This window comes from Colias croceus, chromosome 7 (genome assembly GCF_905220415.1).
Source record: "Colias croceus chromosome 7, ilColCroc2.1".
Taxonomy (NCBI): domain Eukaryota; kingdom Metazoa; phylum Arthropoda; class Insecta; order Lepidoptera; family Pieridae; genus Colias; species Colias croceus.
The window spans coordinates 9188019-9206181 of NC_059543.1; the positions used below are offsets into that span (position 1 = coordinate 9188019).

Below are 18163 nucleotides of genomic sequence, written 5' to 3' on the forward strand. Positions count from 1 at the left end.
AGTATAACTTCAAGAACAAACAATGGTTCGAATACCGCCTCGTGATCGATATTTTTTATTCTTATAAATCTCTTGTTGAAAAACTAAAATCAAGACTTTTTATAAAATATAAATATAATATTCACATGTAAAACGCAATGGTGTTTGCCATTGAAATAGCCACTACACCTGTAGATATCCTCTAAGAAATGTTTCTGATAAATTCTCTCCAAGAGAATCATAAAGATGAACTTAAAATTTATTTCAATCACGCGTGTGGAGCTGTGGGCAGCAGCTAGTTCATTTATATTCCTTGAATTTGGGAGTTGTAAGTATCATGTTTTTAGAGTTAAAACGACTTCTTTTGTATTTTCTGCCTTTTTTTAGACAGCATTCAGTTTTACAATCTAAAATAAACCATGTGGCATTTATTTATATTAATTGTACCTTTATTTTAGTATGTTAGGTTATTATATCCAATAAGCTTGTTATTGCGTATTATTTGTACCTATTAAGTGAAATTTTATAACTACGTTGTAATCGTTCTATAAAATAATTTAGACTAATACATTCTTAAATATAAATATTTTTTATCTTAGTATTCAATATTCAGCTTTTCATTGGATATTTCATATTATTGGTACATATTTTATACTTTTCTGCACATTTATCTTTACCAAATATTATAAGTGTGTGTATTTCCACACAACAAATAAGAGATTAGATATAAAAATCGTTTATTTTACTATAGCTATTAACTAGTTATTAGACAATTTCATTATATTATAGAAAATGAAAAATTACTTCATAATCAATTCCTTACAATGCCAATAAATAAACAATTCATTGCAATTCCAATAGAAATCATGCTGTTTAGTCTGTTCTCAATAGTATAAGACAACTAGTGTACCTACCATAAAGAAAGAAACATGATTTTGTATTGTATTAAGTTCAGTTAATTGTCTTATATAAGAAATAGAGCAGGTATTCAGAAATAAAACGACTTTTTCACCATATTGTATGTAATTAAATGCTAGTTTCTTACACGTAATTTATTTACATTTATAATTAAATTAATATTATATGCTTACTGTGTACACAATAAACGAATATACTAAAATAGTGTTTTAATCAATCAACCTCCAATGATGGTTCTTAAACCATGTCCTTAAGATAGATGTTACATAGGAATGCTGCTTATTATAAAAAAGAAAACAAAAGCGTGCGTTTCCATCATTAGTGCTGATTTACACCGGGTCAGTAACTGACTACAAATTCGAGGCAAATCAGTGCTGACCCGAAAAAAACCCTGTGTAAACAGATTTGAAGTCAGTACTGCAGAGGCTTGAACTCAGCGCTGAGTTGAATATTCGGACACGAATATTTTAAAGTCAGTTGGCGCCCCCCGCTACCCGCGCAACCCCGCGTCAGCCAAATAAACCCCGTGTAAACAGACAAATAAGTGCGTGGTTAGTCACTGCCGCTGCGTTGTAGAGTGACCACGTTTTTTTCGCTTGCGATAAAAATGACCCGTAAGCGAAGACGAAACCTTAAAATTGGTGCAATTACATGGCAAAAACGAGTGCCTTTGGGGTATTAAATCCCTAAATCCATTTTCTTACCCATTGTCGTTTATTTTTAGTTATCTCATTCTCATTTTCTACAATTTCTATTAACTCATTCAACAGCAAAATTGATAAATTTTTAATAAAAAAAAAAAAACAAATAATTAAATCGTCGTTTCAGTTGTTTTCGTGAATTCATTTTTCCCACTGACTTCACAAACGTGTTGTCACCGTGAGAAACGTACCACTACTACTTGTAAACAGTCTACTGACCCTGTGTAAATCAGCACTAATGGTAAGTTTCTAGAACAATCTGTAGGATTTTTTTTTTATATTAATGTACAGTACTCCCAAACTGATAATGCGCATAGAAAAATTCGTCACTGTTCGGCAACTGTCATATTCCCCGAGCTTCCGAGTTTAGGAGTCCATTGAGGACAAACATTGTGACACGAGATTTATATATATTAAGATAATAAATAAAAAAATATAAATCATTTATTGAGTAACAATACATCTTCTATACGTCTTCGAACTATTAAAGTGTGTTACTGATGCTGGCGTAATGATGAATGTATGGAAGGTTAAAATAAGACAAAGTATATATTAAAAAAAAATGATTTTCAAACACTTGTTTACATTTAAATTGTGAAAACGAATCATTAAAATCTCAGTCCAAATTACATTTACAGAATTTATTTATTTATTTATTTATTTATTTAAAAAATGGCTTACCAACTAGATACATAATTTTTTGTTCAAACAATTCAAAATTAACTTAAAACACACATTAGTATTTACGTATCTAAATTACAGGTAGGCACCGCTTTAACAATTTTTCATAAAAATTTAATTATAAAGATGAACTAAAAAGTAAAAACTTAAATTTTATACAGTTTGTTTAAAGTGTTAACAATATGCTTTTTGAACGAGCTTAGTTTTGAAAAATAAATATCTGTGTTATGATCAACTGTAAATATTCTATTATATAATTTTAAAATAAGTTGTAACGGGGAGTTCGAACCATATCTATTTTTTGAAAATTTTGTGTACATAGGGCAAAAAGTACTTAGCCGACAATTATAGATAGGCACCGAGAGACCAATTTGCGACAACAGTGATGGACAGTCTATCTCATTGTTCAATAATTTATGTAGGCATATAAGCTGTGACGCGCTTCTGCGCGCTTCCAAAGACTCCATTTTAAAAAAGTTTAGCTTTTCGCTATAATTTGTAAGAGTATTATTTTTGGTGATATAACTTAATCTATTAATAAATTTTTTCTGTACTGATTCAATACGAGTAATATATTTTTTATAGTAAGGGCACCAGACAACTGAGTTGTATTCAAGGTTGGACCTTACGAGAGAATTATAAAGTATTTTCATAGCGAGAGTAGATTTAAAATCCTGTGTATTACGAAAAATAAAACCTAGCATTTTAAAACTTTTGCGAACCACCAGATCTATATGTGTATCAAATCTGCATTCCTCATCTAATGTAATACCTAAGTCTTTAAGATTGTACTTTTGATTAATAGCAATATCATCAATTTTATAAGTTGTTTTGAATCTAACATGTTTTCTGGAAAGTTTTATAAAATTACATTTACTTCCATTCAGTTGCATTAGGTTATTCTTACACCAAAGTGATACTCGATTTATATCATCCTGCAGTTTTTGTTGGTCGTGAGAGCAATTTACCGATCTGAAAAGTTTTAAGTCGTCCGCATAAATTTCATATTCAGATTCCAAGATAACATTCGTAATGTCGTTTATAAATAATGTAAACAATAATGGGCCTAGATGGGAGCCTTGGGGAACTCCAGATAACTGATAATATTCTTTAGACTGATATCCGCTAAGCCTAACTATTTGTGGTCTAAGGTATAAGTAAGACTGCAACCAGAGTAAAACCTGTTCTGAAAGACAAAAAGTGTCCCTAAGTTTTTTTATTAGCAGATGGTGATTCACTGTATCAAAGGCCTTACTGAAATCAGTATAGATTACGTCGACCTCATTACCGTCACTTATTTTTGTTATTGCTGAGTTAGTGAAACTTAGCAAGTTGGTAAGTGTCGAACGTTTTTTTGTGAAACCATGCTGGTTCACAGAAATAAGACTCTTGGTGTGCCACGATATGTAACCATAAACGAAAGACTCAAAAATTTTCGCGGGTATCGATAACAATGTAATAGGCCGATAATTTTTTACTTCACACTTATCCCCCTGTTTAAAAATTGGCACTATCAAACCTTTTTTCCAAAAAGTTGGAAATATTCCGCTGTTTAGGGATTTATTATAAATTATAGATAGAGGAACTGACAATTCCGCTGCACATCTTTTGTAAAATACCGTACTGATACCGTCATGACCCGAACCTTTATTAATATCGAGTAATTGTAATTTACGTTTGACCTCCCGTTCATTAATATTTACGTTATTACGAGCACACATTGTTAAAGATGAAAGTACGTTTTGTGACGACATGGATGACGATGATTGACTGTATACCGAAGAAAAATGTTCAACAAATAAGTTTGCTATTCCATTACCATCATTTGCCGATTTATCATTAAGTACCATAACAGATGGAAAGTTGCAGGCATGACTCCTCTTAGATTTTATGTAGGTCCAAAAGGTTTTAGGATTTTTTAATATATCGCCCTGTATTTTAGTTATATAATCATCATAAGACTTATCTAATATAATGCGAGTTCTATTTTTTAATAAATTATACTGCAGTTTATCCATTTCGTTTTTATATATTTTATAGCGTTTACGATATTTTTCTTTTTCACCTAACAATTTAATAAGCCTATTTGTGAACCAGGGAGGATACTTAGAGTTGCGTCTTTGCTTAAGTGGAACGTATTGCTTTATTAAATTTCGCAAGATAGAATAAAATTCGGAAACCATAGTATTTACATCCATGTCGTAGGGTAGCCTTGATGTCCAATCAATCACAGATAGATCATGCTTAATATTATCATATTTACCATTGAAAAAATTGAATATGTCATTCCGTTCAGTGACGTTGTGTTTTAGGTACAGAGGTGTTTCCAAACTAACATTTATGATTAGAGGGGGATGATATCTATCAACCATGGATATGGGCTCCAATGCTTCCGTGACTATGACATTATTTAAATTTGATAATACCAGATCTAATATTCTATTATTACAGTTAACAATGGCATTATATTGTTTATTGTTACAGAAAGCCATGAAGTCAATAAGCGAAACTGCAGTCGGGTTATTAGAATTATGTGGACATAAAAAATTGTCGTAATGTTCTTTTCTAATCCAACTTAAATTACTACCCATATTAAAGTCACCAACAATCAGGTGGTTTACCGACTGATTAGCAGCAATGGAAGATTTATTTAAAAAGTTTTCTAGAACCGCACTATTAATGGGGGGAGGAATATAGACCGCACATAAACTTATTCTCTGCAATCCATTTGTAGTAGGAAATTCTATTGCTACCCATAAATCCTCAGCAATACTTTCAAAATTAGTCATTCTAATAGATTTCACTGATTTATGCACGGCAATGAGTACACCACCACCCTCTTTATCCCTAAATAATGAGTTAGACTGTCTATCCCTTCTGTAAATTTCATAACGATTATCAAGTATTTCTCCATCAAATATATTATGGTTAAGCCATGTTTCAGTCAATACAATTATTAAGTAGTTATTTGCCAGTACGTTTTTGTGAATCTCAAGTAGCTTAGTTCTCATTCCCCTGATGTTTTGGTAATAAATACTTGGTTCAATTTGTTTTTTAATGTTTCGAACTCGATTCATAATACAAAATAAAAATAAAAAAATACAATAGATATAGAGCAAAATAAAAATTAAGTTGTATCTCTCTTAAGTTGGAAAAAAAAAAAAAATATAATTAATCACCGAATTATTTGAGTAGCTGTTGAAGGTGATCAATACTTAGGATATTCCTTGCAGGACTCGCCTCCTCTTTACGAATAAAAATTTTCCCGTTTCGCACCCAAACAAATTTATAACCGTTCCTCTTAGCCTGTTTACGTGTTTCAGCATGCAGATGTTTGTTTGCCAGTGTCAGATGTTCATTCACGTATACTGGTGATTCAGGACCGGATATGGCCAAAAGAGATGATGATAGTTTTTTGTCTTTATGGGATTTATTGTAATTAATAACAGCTGCAAGGAAATTATCCCGGATGAACTTGTTAGGAAACTGACATACAAGATTTCTTGGTTTCTTGGATTCCCTATTAGACTTGGCAACTCTCGTGGCAATTAGTATATCTCTTGGCGATGAAAGGTTATATCCAACTACGTTACAGATTTGTTCAACAATTTTGATCGTGTTCTCGTTTTTGTGTTCCGGAATACCAACTATTTCTACGTTGCTTTGCCGTGCAAATTGTTCCATAGACGATAATCGGTATTGTAAATCATTTAATGTTGTGCTTAAGATGTCTTTTTCAGCGCGGAGAGAAACTATTTCGTCTGTTTTTGAATTAACAACGTCTAGTAATTCGTCGTATTGGTTATTAAGCAATGTTGTAGTTTCCTCTAGAAGTTGCACTTGTTGTTTAATCGGTTCTAATTCACAAGTCAAAACTTCTCGAATAATGCTTGGTAACTCCTTTCGAATAGCGTCAATAATCTTTTCCTCAATTTTGCTTATAATATTTGGCGGGAGAATATTTGAATCTTGCGCATTGTTAATAGCCTGAGTTACAAGAGCTGTAGTAGTGTTACCGACTTTCGTATTTGGAGAACAAATCGGGCATACCCACTGGGATCTTGGCTTAGAATCGCTTCGCTGACTAACACAGTCGTTATGATAGTGTTTTCCACATTTTATACATTTGAGCCTTTTTTGCGTTACAAGTATTGTTATTAAACACTTAGCGCATTCTAAAGGCATAATGAAAATATAAATTAAAAATAAAAATTAAAAATAATTAATCTTTTAAGACCGTGGTGATTTGATCTTGGATTCGTCGAGTCGCTCATTGAAGTTCGTCCGCAGAGCTATTCGTCAGTTACTTGCTGAGGCGAATTAGACAATCATATGTGACTTATGTTCTTGAATACAACACGAATAGATGGGTGGTGGACGAGAATTATTTTTAGATCCACCTCCAAGTTGTATAAAAGTCACTTACATGTAAATTCAGTGTAGTTTATTCTTCGAAACATAAACAAATCAGTGAAGTGTTTACTTAAGTTAATATCACAGTTTCATAGTCGGATTTTAAACTTCGAAGTGAACAACAATTTATTACGATTGAGGTATTTTAAACTATTAAAATTGAATTAAAACAACGAGAACCGTGTACACACTTTGACAATTTTTGACAGATCAGACAGACAGAATCAGGGATTATCTCTATTTCTGATATTGTAGAATGATCAGAACTTTCATTAAGCTCTTATTAATTTTCACTTTCCCCACTGCTATCTGCTACCAGTGTAAATAATCATTTTACCGGAAAATTCAACTTTGAAACAAAACTAAGAAGGATATGTAATAGCAGCTCTATATAATTCCATACAGGGATAATACGTGCGGCCATCACCAATATATAAAGACGACTGACGGATTCTTGAATTTTTTGACTGACAGGCTACCGTCACCTACCGCCCGAATTGTTTTCGATTGTGTATCACTCTGAATTGACTCCTATTGCTTTCGAACAAGGTGCAAGATGCAAGTGCATTGTTTAGGGCACTTACAATTCAATAATTCGGTGTGATTCGGGTGTTTCTGGAAATACGATAATTAGCGAAGATCTGCATGCGCATTATTAATTTTGGAGTACTGTAACTTGAATGAGAACACCTATTTATTATTGTCATTGAAATATCTTTGGAAAAGAAAATGAATATATTACCCGCGCAAAAGAAATTCTGTTTCTCTCTTATCACAATCCTTATTACAGTATCATTCTATCTCACAAGGTAATTTTTATTAATTTTAGCAACAATTGCAAAAAAGGACAAAACATGGAACCATAAACAAATTTCACTTTACTCAAAATAATGAGCAAGCAAGTTTTAATTTTAAGTATGCATTTTTTGCACAAAATCACCCTGTGAGATTTGACCACAACTTTTATAAAGAGTCTATTTGCGAGTTATTGCTATTGAAACTATTATTTAAACTATTTAAACTTCTTAATATTGTTTCTTATAAAAATTAAGTAAACATTATCCGTACTTAGGAAAAAAGCTGTGTTGAAATGTCACACTATAAGCTAGTAATGTCCAAAATCTTAAAACAAAGAAATTTCCATGAGTTAAAAACAAACTTTATCGGTAATAGAAATAAATGGGCCTATAATTAACATAGAATTTATTCCTTATCATCAATTTCCATGTTTTCCGCACTAACAATGTCTTTTTCTTTATTTTCATCATCTGCTTTTTGTTCTGTTTTCACTTCTTCCTTGGTATCCTTGGTCTCGGTGCTGTCAGCACTTTTAACACTCTCTGATGCGACTTCAGGTTTTTTCTCTTTTTCTTCCCTGAAATTATTTTAAATTTTTTAGATTCTCAGTACATTAAATAAACCGTTTTCCTTTTTTAGGGAACATGTTGGGATCATGGTTGCAACCAGACATTTGCCCAAAAATATAACATCATAATATCATGTAAATATAATTCAATATTAATTTGTTTCATGGGTTTCACGCATTTAATTTTCATTTTCTATTCAGTTCTTACAGCATTACGTACAAACTTAACTCAGACAGTTAACAGAAGTAATAACAAGTATTGAAAATACACCTTTCTGTTTCTATGCAAAAAATTATACTCACTTTGTAGGTCCGTTAACAACTTCTACGACGTCATCATCTTCATATTTAATGTTAACGACGGCATCCACTTTAGTCTTTATGCTCTTCAGTGCTGAATGGAATATTTTTGAGCTAGCCTAAAATCAAGGAAAGAGAATAAATTATTACAGGAAAAAATAAATAAATGCAGTGTAATAACTCAGGCCCCGGAATCACAGACACAATAGAAAATCTATTGTGTCGTGGACCGGTCGGACCGCTTTGGGCTCAATGGGTTAAATAGATTTTGTGATTGAAGTTAATGAAATGTAGAAAGATTTGTGGCTATTAAATTGTGGTTTTCTGTTGGTGTATTCAAGTGTAATTGAGTGTGTAACAAATTGTAATGCTTAGAAAATGCACGCGGGAGGCTAGGTATCAACAACACCAACTTTCCGCATGCGAGGCAATCCCACGTGATGATAGCACAATACTATAAAGGTGCGCACTGACCATGAGCGAGGCGATGCGCGCGCGCGCGGCGGCCAGGTTGGCGGCGGCGTCGTGCAGGCGCTCGTGCGCGCCGCGCTCGGCCTGCTGCGTGGAGGCGGCGGCGGCGCGCGCGGCCCGCGCCTGCGCCTGCGCCGCCTCCAGCGCGCCCCGCAGCCGCGCGCGCTCCGCCTGCCAGCGCGCCGCGCTCGCCACCAGCGCGCCCACGTCCACCACGCGCCCCTTGTACGACACCACGCCTGCCACACACGCACAACTTCACTACATAGTATAAAACAAGTGATAACTGCGTTAAAAACAACCGACTTCAAACTTGCACTTCAAACATTTACAAATACAGACAAAAATGCTCATAAAATAAAAACTACTGGGCCTATCCGAATAATTTTTTTATGGGACCAATTCGACACCATCCCGCATCGAACAATAAAAAAAAATCACGTAAATCGGTTCAGAAACCTCGGAGTAATCGGTGTACATTATATAAAAAAACATACCGACCGAATTGATAACCTCCCCCTTTTTTTTGAAGTCGGTTAACAAAGTCGCTTTCTCTGTCACTATTTCCCTACGTCCCCTTGTATGCTTAAATCTTTAAGACTACGCAACGGAATTTGATGCGGTTTTTTTTATAGATAGAGTGATTCAAGAGGAAGGTTTTAGTATATAATTTATTAAGTTTTAGACAAAGCGGGCGAAGCCGCGGGCGGTAAGCTAGTATACTATACGATCCGACTAATGACAATACGTGAACGACCTTTAATTAGCACATGTCTAAAATATGAGTTCTTTGAAATCATCATCAATCATAACACAGTTTATTTTATCACTACATAGCATAAAACAGCGTCCAGAGTCGGTATATCTGTATGCTTCTTTAAAATTACGCAACAGATTTTGATAGGGTTTTTAAAGTAAAAGAGCAAAATTGCAAGGTAACGTCAAGGCAGACCGTCACGTTATGGAGTTAAGCGACGATTTTGATATCTTTGAATCTTGGCTAAGAAGTTTCACTTCTGATAAGTCGCACGCTCTTTTTTTAAAATAATTAAGTAATAAAGTGATTCTCGAGGAAAGTTTTAGTATATTATAATCTTTTAGGTTTTAGACTAAGCGGCGTAGCCCCAGGCGGAAAGCTAGTAAATAATTCTTACATACATTTTTAAATCTATATCTAACTGATTGCTGTGTACAATATGCATGTATTGCAAAAACGAAGTAGTCTTTTTTTTCTGTAAGTTAGTTTGCAATTCAAAATGACTTAACAAAAAATACATAATTTCAACATGGTTTACACATTTTCTACATAAATAATAACATTATAAAGTACAAACCAGTTTCACTAACGTCCTTGGTGGCCAACGATGATTCCGCATCTTCTTTGTCTTGCACAAACACAGGAAGTAGGTTGCGGTTTCCTGATGCTATTACTGCTTCTAACTCAGCTATCTGTTGTGTTAAAATATTATCATTAAACAATTCTTTTTGATGTACGTAGAGTATAAAAAAATAGAATTGTAGACTTTAATAATATGTATAAAAAATAAACAATTTTTTTCTCACTTATTTAAAAACCAAATGAATATATTTTTATATAATAGACGAATATGACACTTACATGGGCAGGCACTTCATTGGTAAGAATAGTGGTGTCCAGAGGAAGGTCTTGCATAGCTTCCACTGATCCAGAAGCCAAATCTTTGATTGCTTGTAGCAGAGACCTGTTGTAAATGGAATAAAATATTATTTTAATCATAATATATCAACAGATGACATTTTTGCTAATAAAACAATTTATCATTATATATATTCGGATTTTATATTACAAACTAAATTAAATAGTTGTTATATTTTAGACAGCAACCATGGCAAGAATTAATTTAATTAAAACACCAGCCAAAAAGATAACTCTCTATAGTGTATGGAATAACACTGCATCATACATATCTACACTATAAAAATCCAAATCAACCATAAAACTTACTTATAACTGAAGCTATCCTTAACACAGACTTTTTCGAGTACAGCTCGTATCTGTGATCGCGATAGTTGCAGGCCGAGGCTCATGAACAGATTCTGTAGGTCCTTTTTAGTGATGGTTCCACCGCGAGATGTATCGAAATACACGAGTGATAGTAATAGATATGGGTCAGGGGGTAATTCTACGCCGCGGCTGCGACGCTTCGGCGAGTTGCTGCGGTCGTCGTCGCTGTGGGACTCCTGTCAGAGGGGAATTTATGATAAAATTATTGATAATAGATATAGTGCAACTTTCAATTCAGTTTGAACTTGGAAGAAGGTATAAATTTTATAAGTTAAAATTGAAAATGTTCTAACATTTATATGATTAAAATCTATACATATATGTAATAAATCTGTAGAAGGGTCAATTCTGTACATTGAAAATATTGAAAAAATAAATAGCAGGGGGTGTTACTGGATCGATACCAAACCCAAATATGTAATTAAAAAATTTTTTGTCTGTCTGTATGTTCAGGCATCACGTGAAAACTAACGGTTCGATTTCGATGAAACTTGGTATAATTATACCTTATTATCCTGGGCGTAAAATAGGATACTTTTTATCCCGGAAAAATACGTAGAAAAAAATAAATCTTAATTTTTCCGCGCGGACGGAGTCGCGGGCGGAAGCTAGTTCTTAATAATAATATAATCAAATTAAATGTTTTACATTTTAAATCAATTTAATTTAATTTTGATGCAACAGTGTTTCCAACATATTTTGAAAGATACAAAGATGGGTGCTGATGAAGTGTGGCACAAAAATGTGTATGTTTCATTAGGGGAATTATTAAAAACTCACGCGTCTATCGCGACGTCTGGCATCGCGTCTGTCATCTTTTTTGTCTTTATCCTCCTTCTTATCCTTGTCTTCTTTCTTATCTTTGTCATTATCTTTCTTCTCTTCCTTTTTCTCATCCTTTTTGTCTTCTTTCTTTTCATCTTTTTTATCTTCCTTTTTCTCAGCCTTCTCTGTAACCTTTTCCTTAACCTCTTCCGTTCTTTCGGGTAGAGTGTACAGAGTTTTGTAAATGTAAAAACCGAAGTCACGCATGAGCATTTCATTGAAGAGTTCGGCGAATACAAAGAGCTAAAAAGCAAGTGATATTTTATAGCATAAAATATTATTAAGTTGTTAATTATATGTAATATTCAAGAAACAATTAATACAATGTGGAAGAAAACCATAGTACTTTTATTATTGAAACTAAGTTAACAAGTTATGACTTTAAAAATTAAACTACACATTTAATATTAATGTTTCAAAAATAATGCTGAAAATCAATGTACTTACCTCAAAACTGTGTTCTTTATTATCTGTGACACGGTAGTCAAGCAAAAGGGACAGTGTAGCAACACTGCATCCAAACTTGCCGCCTTTCGCTGCTGCCGACGGGTGCACTATAATGTGGGCGTTGGTGGGCAGCTCGTATTTATTCTTTAGTACCTGCTTCTCCTTTTCCAGCTAAATAAATAAAAATGTCGGAATTAGCTACAATAAAAACACAAACAAGTCCTTATTTCACATCAAAAGATACAAAAAACATCATGTTATCTACTGAAATTGATATTTTTGGTTTTATCATTTATGGCATTCAAATGTTTTATAAATATAAATTTATAAAGAATAGAAAAGAAAATATGTTATGTTTTATATGTTATCTACTTCTTAATAAAAAAAGTATTAAATACTCATGCAAATAAATAAATTTAAAGTGAATATAAGGTATTGAAATATTAAAAGATTTATAGGGTTGAGAAAAAGTGTTATACCTTTTTCTTCTCCTCCTCAATTTCCTTCTCAGTTTTGGGTTTATCTTTCTTTACAGCTTCTTTATCATCCTTATCTTTGGCATCTTTCTTTTCATCTTTGCCGTCTTTGCTGTCTTTTTCCACAGTTTTCTTCTCCTCAGTGACTTGTGGAGTTTCCTCTACAATGATTTCTTCCTTCTTGTCATCGTCTTTAATTTCGATATTATCAGAAGACTTCTCGGGTTCATCATCATCCACAACTTCCATCACATCTTCGCTCTTAGAATCTTTTTCTTCTTCAGCTTTGATAAGTTTTGATAGCCGTGATACCAATTGCGCACGTAATCCTATGTAAATAAATAATGAGGTATAATATGACACTTATGGTGCATTAAAATGAAAAATAGTCACATCAAAATTAATAAATAGATTCATGTTTCAAATGTATAAATTTACCTTTACAGCTCACGTTACGCGCACGTAATTCTTGTCTCAGCTGGTCCACTTTAATTGTCCTCAAATCGATCTTCGAATAATGCGTAGGTTCAGGTTTGTCCTCTTCGTCATCATCATTCTCATCGATAGTTATCGTACTGTCATTGAGATCCTTCTTTTCCTAAAAAATAAGAATTCATAAATAACCCTCGAAATCCAGCATCACCAATGCGTCAATTGACTTTAAAGAAAAAAAATTGTTTTAAATTTGTTTAAAATTAAAATTTAATTCCTATCCAAAAGCAAATAACTGAGTGCGTATGTTGAAGGCAGGACATCATTGCGTCAACAGTGCGGCGCAAGGCAGCCCGTGAGGTCCTCGTCATTCAGTAGCACACGCGGCAGGAAACAAAACGAAACAAAACTGGGAACAAACAATTTGGGATTTGTCCGCGTCGGCGTCCGCTGGCTGGCTCTGCGGCGTCTGCGGGGTCAGCGGGGCCTGCGGGGTCAGCGGGGCCGGCGGGGTCGGCGCGGCGATCGGGGCGAGCTCCTGCGGGGGTTGCGCGTCGTTGTCGCCGGACGCGGGCTCTTCCCCTTCGAGCGCTCTGACGGCGGCTTCGCCGGCCGCCTTATAATGATCTGTGAGCGTCGTCCACTCGACGCAAGAAGGCTGCACGGACCACACGTCGGGCAGGAACAACACCACACACTCGAGTCGCGATTTGCCGCCACTGCTCTCGCGCCAGTAGTAAAACTCCACCATTCGGTACCTGCGCGGTCAACAGTGTTAATAATAGATACTCACTTACGGCTCCCAGCATGGACACACATCCTCTACGCGAATATAAGCAGCGTATCGGTAGGCCGGTACATCGCTCGGCATCCAATTACTTGCACCTTTACCGATGTACTACCACCTTTTTATTATCACATATTGAATGTGTGCTGTACCATGTTTCATTTCTCAGATAAAACCAAAAGTTTCTATATTTCATGATGCATCATATGAATAGATTGGATCATGAAGAACTTGTAGAATCTTTTGGTTTATATGTTAGAAAAATAAGACACAAACAGTCTGAAAGGTGAAGTGTCTTATAAGGTCGAATTATAATGAAATGAACACTTACCATTGCGTGCAATGAGATAAATCAATGCCAGTGAGAGCTTTGCAAGTTCTAATGGCAGTTTTGACTAAGACTCCTGGATCTTTGTCTGGATTTTCTCCATCGTGTGAAGGACTCCATGGTCCACCTATAGCGAAATTTTCACCCCCTTTGCCTTTTTGCCCTACAAGGAATTTTATAAGCCTAGTGGGATGTAATGGTGTTTTACTACTACGTTTGTCCTTATCATCAGTTTTTGTAAGTCCACATTTTTGGTAAAGAGACTCCAGTGTTGGCATACTAATAAGCATAACCTAAAATAAACAATTGACTATAGTATAGAACATTAACTATTTAAAGAAGTAATTATTGAAAAAAAACAAAAACATTATAATACCTTAGCTGAAAATCGATAATCTGCATCGGGTGGTTCAAGTATAGCATCATTTGTATTGGGATTAGGTATATCCTTGTCCATTATATGATACTGACATGTGTTGTTCAAAGAAAATGGTGTCTGTGGTGGAAACGTTTCACCCCACTTAACATGGGCATTGAAGAAATCAGATGGTACATAAAGATTATTGTATCTTTGAGATAATGCTGGTACATCCAGTTTTTGACTGCAATAAACAAATATTAATTAAACATATTAAAATTAATAAAATTTTGGCTTTTATGAGTGGGAAAATGTTAAGTGCATATAATCAATTTCAAACATTTTCCAATTTCCATTATAAATATTAAATTAATACTTACATATCAAGTGGAATCCTTGGTACTCTCACCATATACTTGACAGGGGAAGGTTGGTGTACCACAGGGCGTTTGCGTGGAGGTGAATCGCGACGATTGCGACTGTCGCGACGATCTCGGGATCGTGAACGGCTTCTTGTACGTGAACGTTTCTGCAAAATCACTCTAATATTATACATAAATCCTATACCAAATTATGTAATATGTTATAAATGATATTCCTTCCAAATTCTCTTGTTAAGAGAGATGTAGTTATGTTAGTTAATGCAGTTTTTAAATTCATTAAATTAGTTAATAGATTATGATGGAAATATGTAATTAATTTTTAGGGTTCTGAACCTCAAAAGGAAAAATCGGACCCTAATGGGATCACTTAGTTGTGCGTCTGTCTGTTAAGACCCTTTTTCTCAAGAAGGTGGAGGGATCAATCTGAAATTTTGCCAATGCAATAAAAAGATGCGGCCGTATGCTTCAAAATTTTGACCTTCACAAGGAAATAAAAACCTATAGTTTTAAATAATCAATGAACAGACGAGTATTGAAATTTAGTAAAATAGTACAACTACACGAAATATTATTGAGAGCATACATTTAACATTACAACATAAGAGTTTGCTTGGAGCCCTCGTTGTGCGAGTCCAACTCGCACTTAGTATATGATTACATAATATCAAATGCATCTGCTTTATTTTTGAGTTTCTCAAGTATGATATTCTTTATGTCTTTTCATATTATTTAATATTCTTATTGATTTTAATATAATACTGAATATGTATGATGTTAGAACACTTTTCCACATATTTAAATTTTCAAGTAAATCATTATAATATTTCAGAACATTACTTCAATAATTGATAACATAAACAACAGAAGTAGAACACCCTAAGGAGTTAGCTTAGAAAAATATTACACAATGACTTTAGAGAATTGAATGTTTACAATAACATACCCTATCATCTCTTCTTGAAGGGCGGTCGTCACGGCGATCATCACGTCGGGATATACTAGAAGATTTCTTTGGAGGCGGTACAGCATTATAAACATTCGATTTTGCATTACTTCCTTTCTGATTTGGGCCATTTTTAGGCAGAACCTGAACGCGAGTTGCATTCCATTTGAAAGGCATGTTGGGATTATATGTTGCTTCCACTAGAACTCTGTCGTTCAGCTTCGGAATGACTCCTTTAGCACAAACCGAAGTTTGGTAGAAAACATCATGATCCACAAATCCAAAATCATTGTGTGTTTTCGTTACAGTACCGGTAAAAACACGTTGCTCATTCCCTTGTGGAGTTTGATTCGTGTTATTTTGATACATATTTGCATTCATTGCACGTGGAGTAGGGTATGCTACAACATTACCCGGGTACATTTGACCTTGAGTCATTTGATTCATCGGCATTTGACCCGCCATCGACATCGCCATTCCACTTTGTGCTTGCATCATACTTGGATTAAACACAGCTTGAGTTTGTTGAAACGGCATCATGCCCTGTTGTGACATCATGGCATTCGGATCCATTATTTGCGGATTCATGCCGGTTATGTTTGTATTAACATTTGACCGAGCCCACGGCGGATTTTTAGTACCACTTCCGGATTGCATTTTATAAAACTAGTGCTTAATAATACTGATATTTACTTTTAAAACCAATATAAAAAGATTTAAGTTTATTTAGAATTATGAAAAATACCACACACACAATCTCTTGATACGCGTGACGCTAGCAAGGACGAATCGCGATTCGCGGGCGGCGGGACGCGGGGCCGGGGGTTAGCAGCGTAATCAGTGTTACCAGCTTGAATAATTTAACAAGCGTTCATTTTAAAATACAATGTATAAGAATACATACTCGATGACCGCCTGTTGTTATCTTTTATTAACTATTTGTTTAACCTTCTTTGTTAGTTTTCTATGTGGTGCGCAATAAATAATTTTTGCTTGTTTGTTTGTTTCACAGTTTGTATATAGTGTGGTATATAGTATATTATATTATCTGTGGAAATATTAAATAATAATCTGTGTTTATTTTTCGCAACATCTTTCAACGAATCACGATCACGAGGTCAGAGAAGACTTGTGAAGATACTGTGAAATAGAAAAGTAATAATTGTAATATTGTTATTAATTGTACTATTATAATCAATTGAACCGAAAATAATAAAATCTTCACAAACACGTAATTCTACAATCAAATATGAAATTTTAAAATTCGCGCCATACTTTGGTTAGCTTGTCTTGTCTATGTCGCACGTGGATGGGTAAACTATGCCTCCTCCAAAGTCGTTATTTATATAAATCAAACGAATAATATAAAAAAAAAAACTATTCACCAATAATTATTATTTACTAATTATTATTCTTTTAGGTACAGAGTAGGTACGCAATAACACCCCAAAAAATTTTGATTTTGAAAATTATTGGATGGAAATATATATATATATATGTATATACGGATATTAATTTCGGAGATAAAAATATATAAAAGATTATAATTCTAGACTCTAAAAATACGAACTACTACTACCTTACCTACGTACCTTATGCCTATATAATTTATATAGTTTACCTTCAGAATTCTTAACAATCAATGTTTGAATTCATTGGCAAAAAATAATAAACGTAAGTTTTTAAATTGTTTATGATTTATTATTCTAATCAAGGTAGTTAGAGACAAATCCAACAAACAAAAAAATCTGTAAATTGTAAATGCTTAGACAATGTAAGTAAATGGTTCAAGTACTAACATTATATGCGGTCGGTGGTCATACCTACACAATATTATTTTTTTTTAAATATACCGGCCGAATTGAGAACCTCCTCCTTTTTTGAAGTCGGTATAAAAGCAATATAAGAAATAACGTAACTAGGAAAGACTTTAAAAAAAATAAGCGTCATTAATACATAATAATATGTATTAATGACGCTTATTTTATATTACCTATAAGCTGGATAGCGCGACTTTTCCTCCTAGAATGAGGAAAGAAGGCACTTACTTAGATACGAGAAAAAGAAAATATCAATATATAAAAGTATAAGTAAGTAGTTATAATACAAATCAATTTGGAAACTGGAACTCGTAAGATGTAAGGCATTTCTTATTTTCTCTATGACCGTTGGTCCGTGGTCGTGTGAGGTCGATAAAACTTTTCAGAAGGGAAATAAAATCAGACGTTACTAGCACCTAGGCTTAGTTACTAGGCAATGATATTATATATTTGTGTATATTATAGAAACAATAATTGTTACTAGGTATCCA

The 18163-nt window shown here is 34.0% G+C and overlaps 1 protein-coding gene across 1 annotated transcript; it reads right to left on the bottom strand.

The window, feature by feature from the left end:
* Window positions 1–7385: 7385 nt before the first annotated feature.
* LOC123693056 (cell division cycle and apoptosis regulator protein 1-like) lies at window positions 7386–16654 on the bottom strand. The gene is made up of 15 exons (XM_045637983.1): window positions 15853–16654; window positions 14907–15055; window positions 14545–14770; window positions 14172–14461; window positions 13475–13811; window positions 13060–13219; window positions 12625–12950; window positions 12146–12316; window positions 11654–11941; window positions 10814–11049; window positions 10448–10550; window positions 10164–10278; window positions 8833–9068; window positions 8362–8477; window positions 7386–8067 (listed from the first exon to the last, which is right to left on the bottom strand). The coding sequence occupies exons 1-15, from the start codon at window positions 16507–16509 to the stop codon at window positions 7896–7898; spliced, it is 3582 nt and encodes a 1193-aa protein (XP_045493939.1). The 5' UTR covers window positions 16510–16654; the 3' UTR covers window positions 7386–7895.
* Between the last annotated feature and the right edge of the window lie 1509 nt (window positions 16655–18163).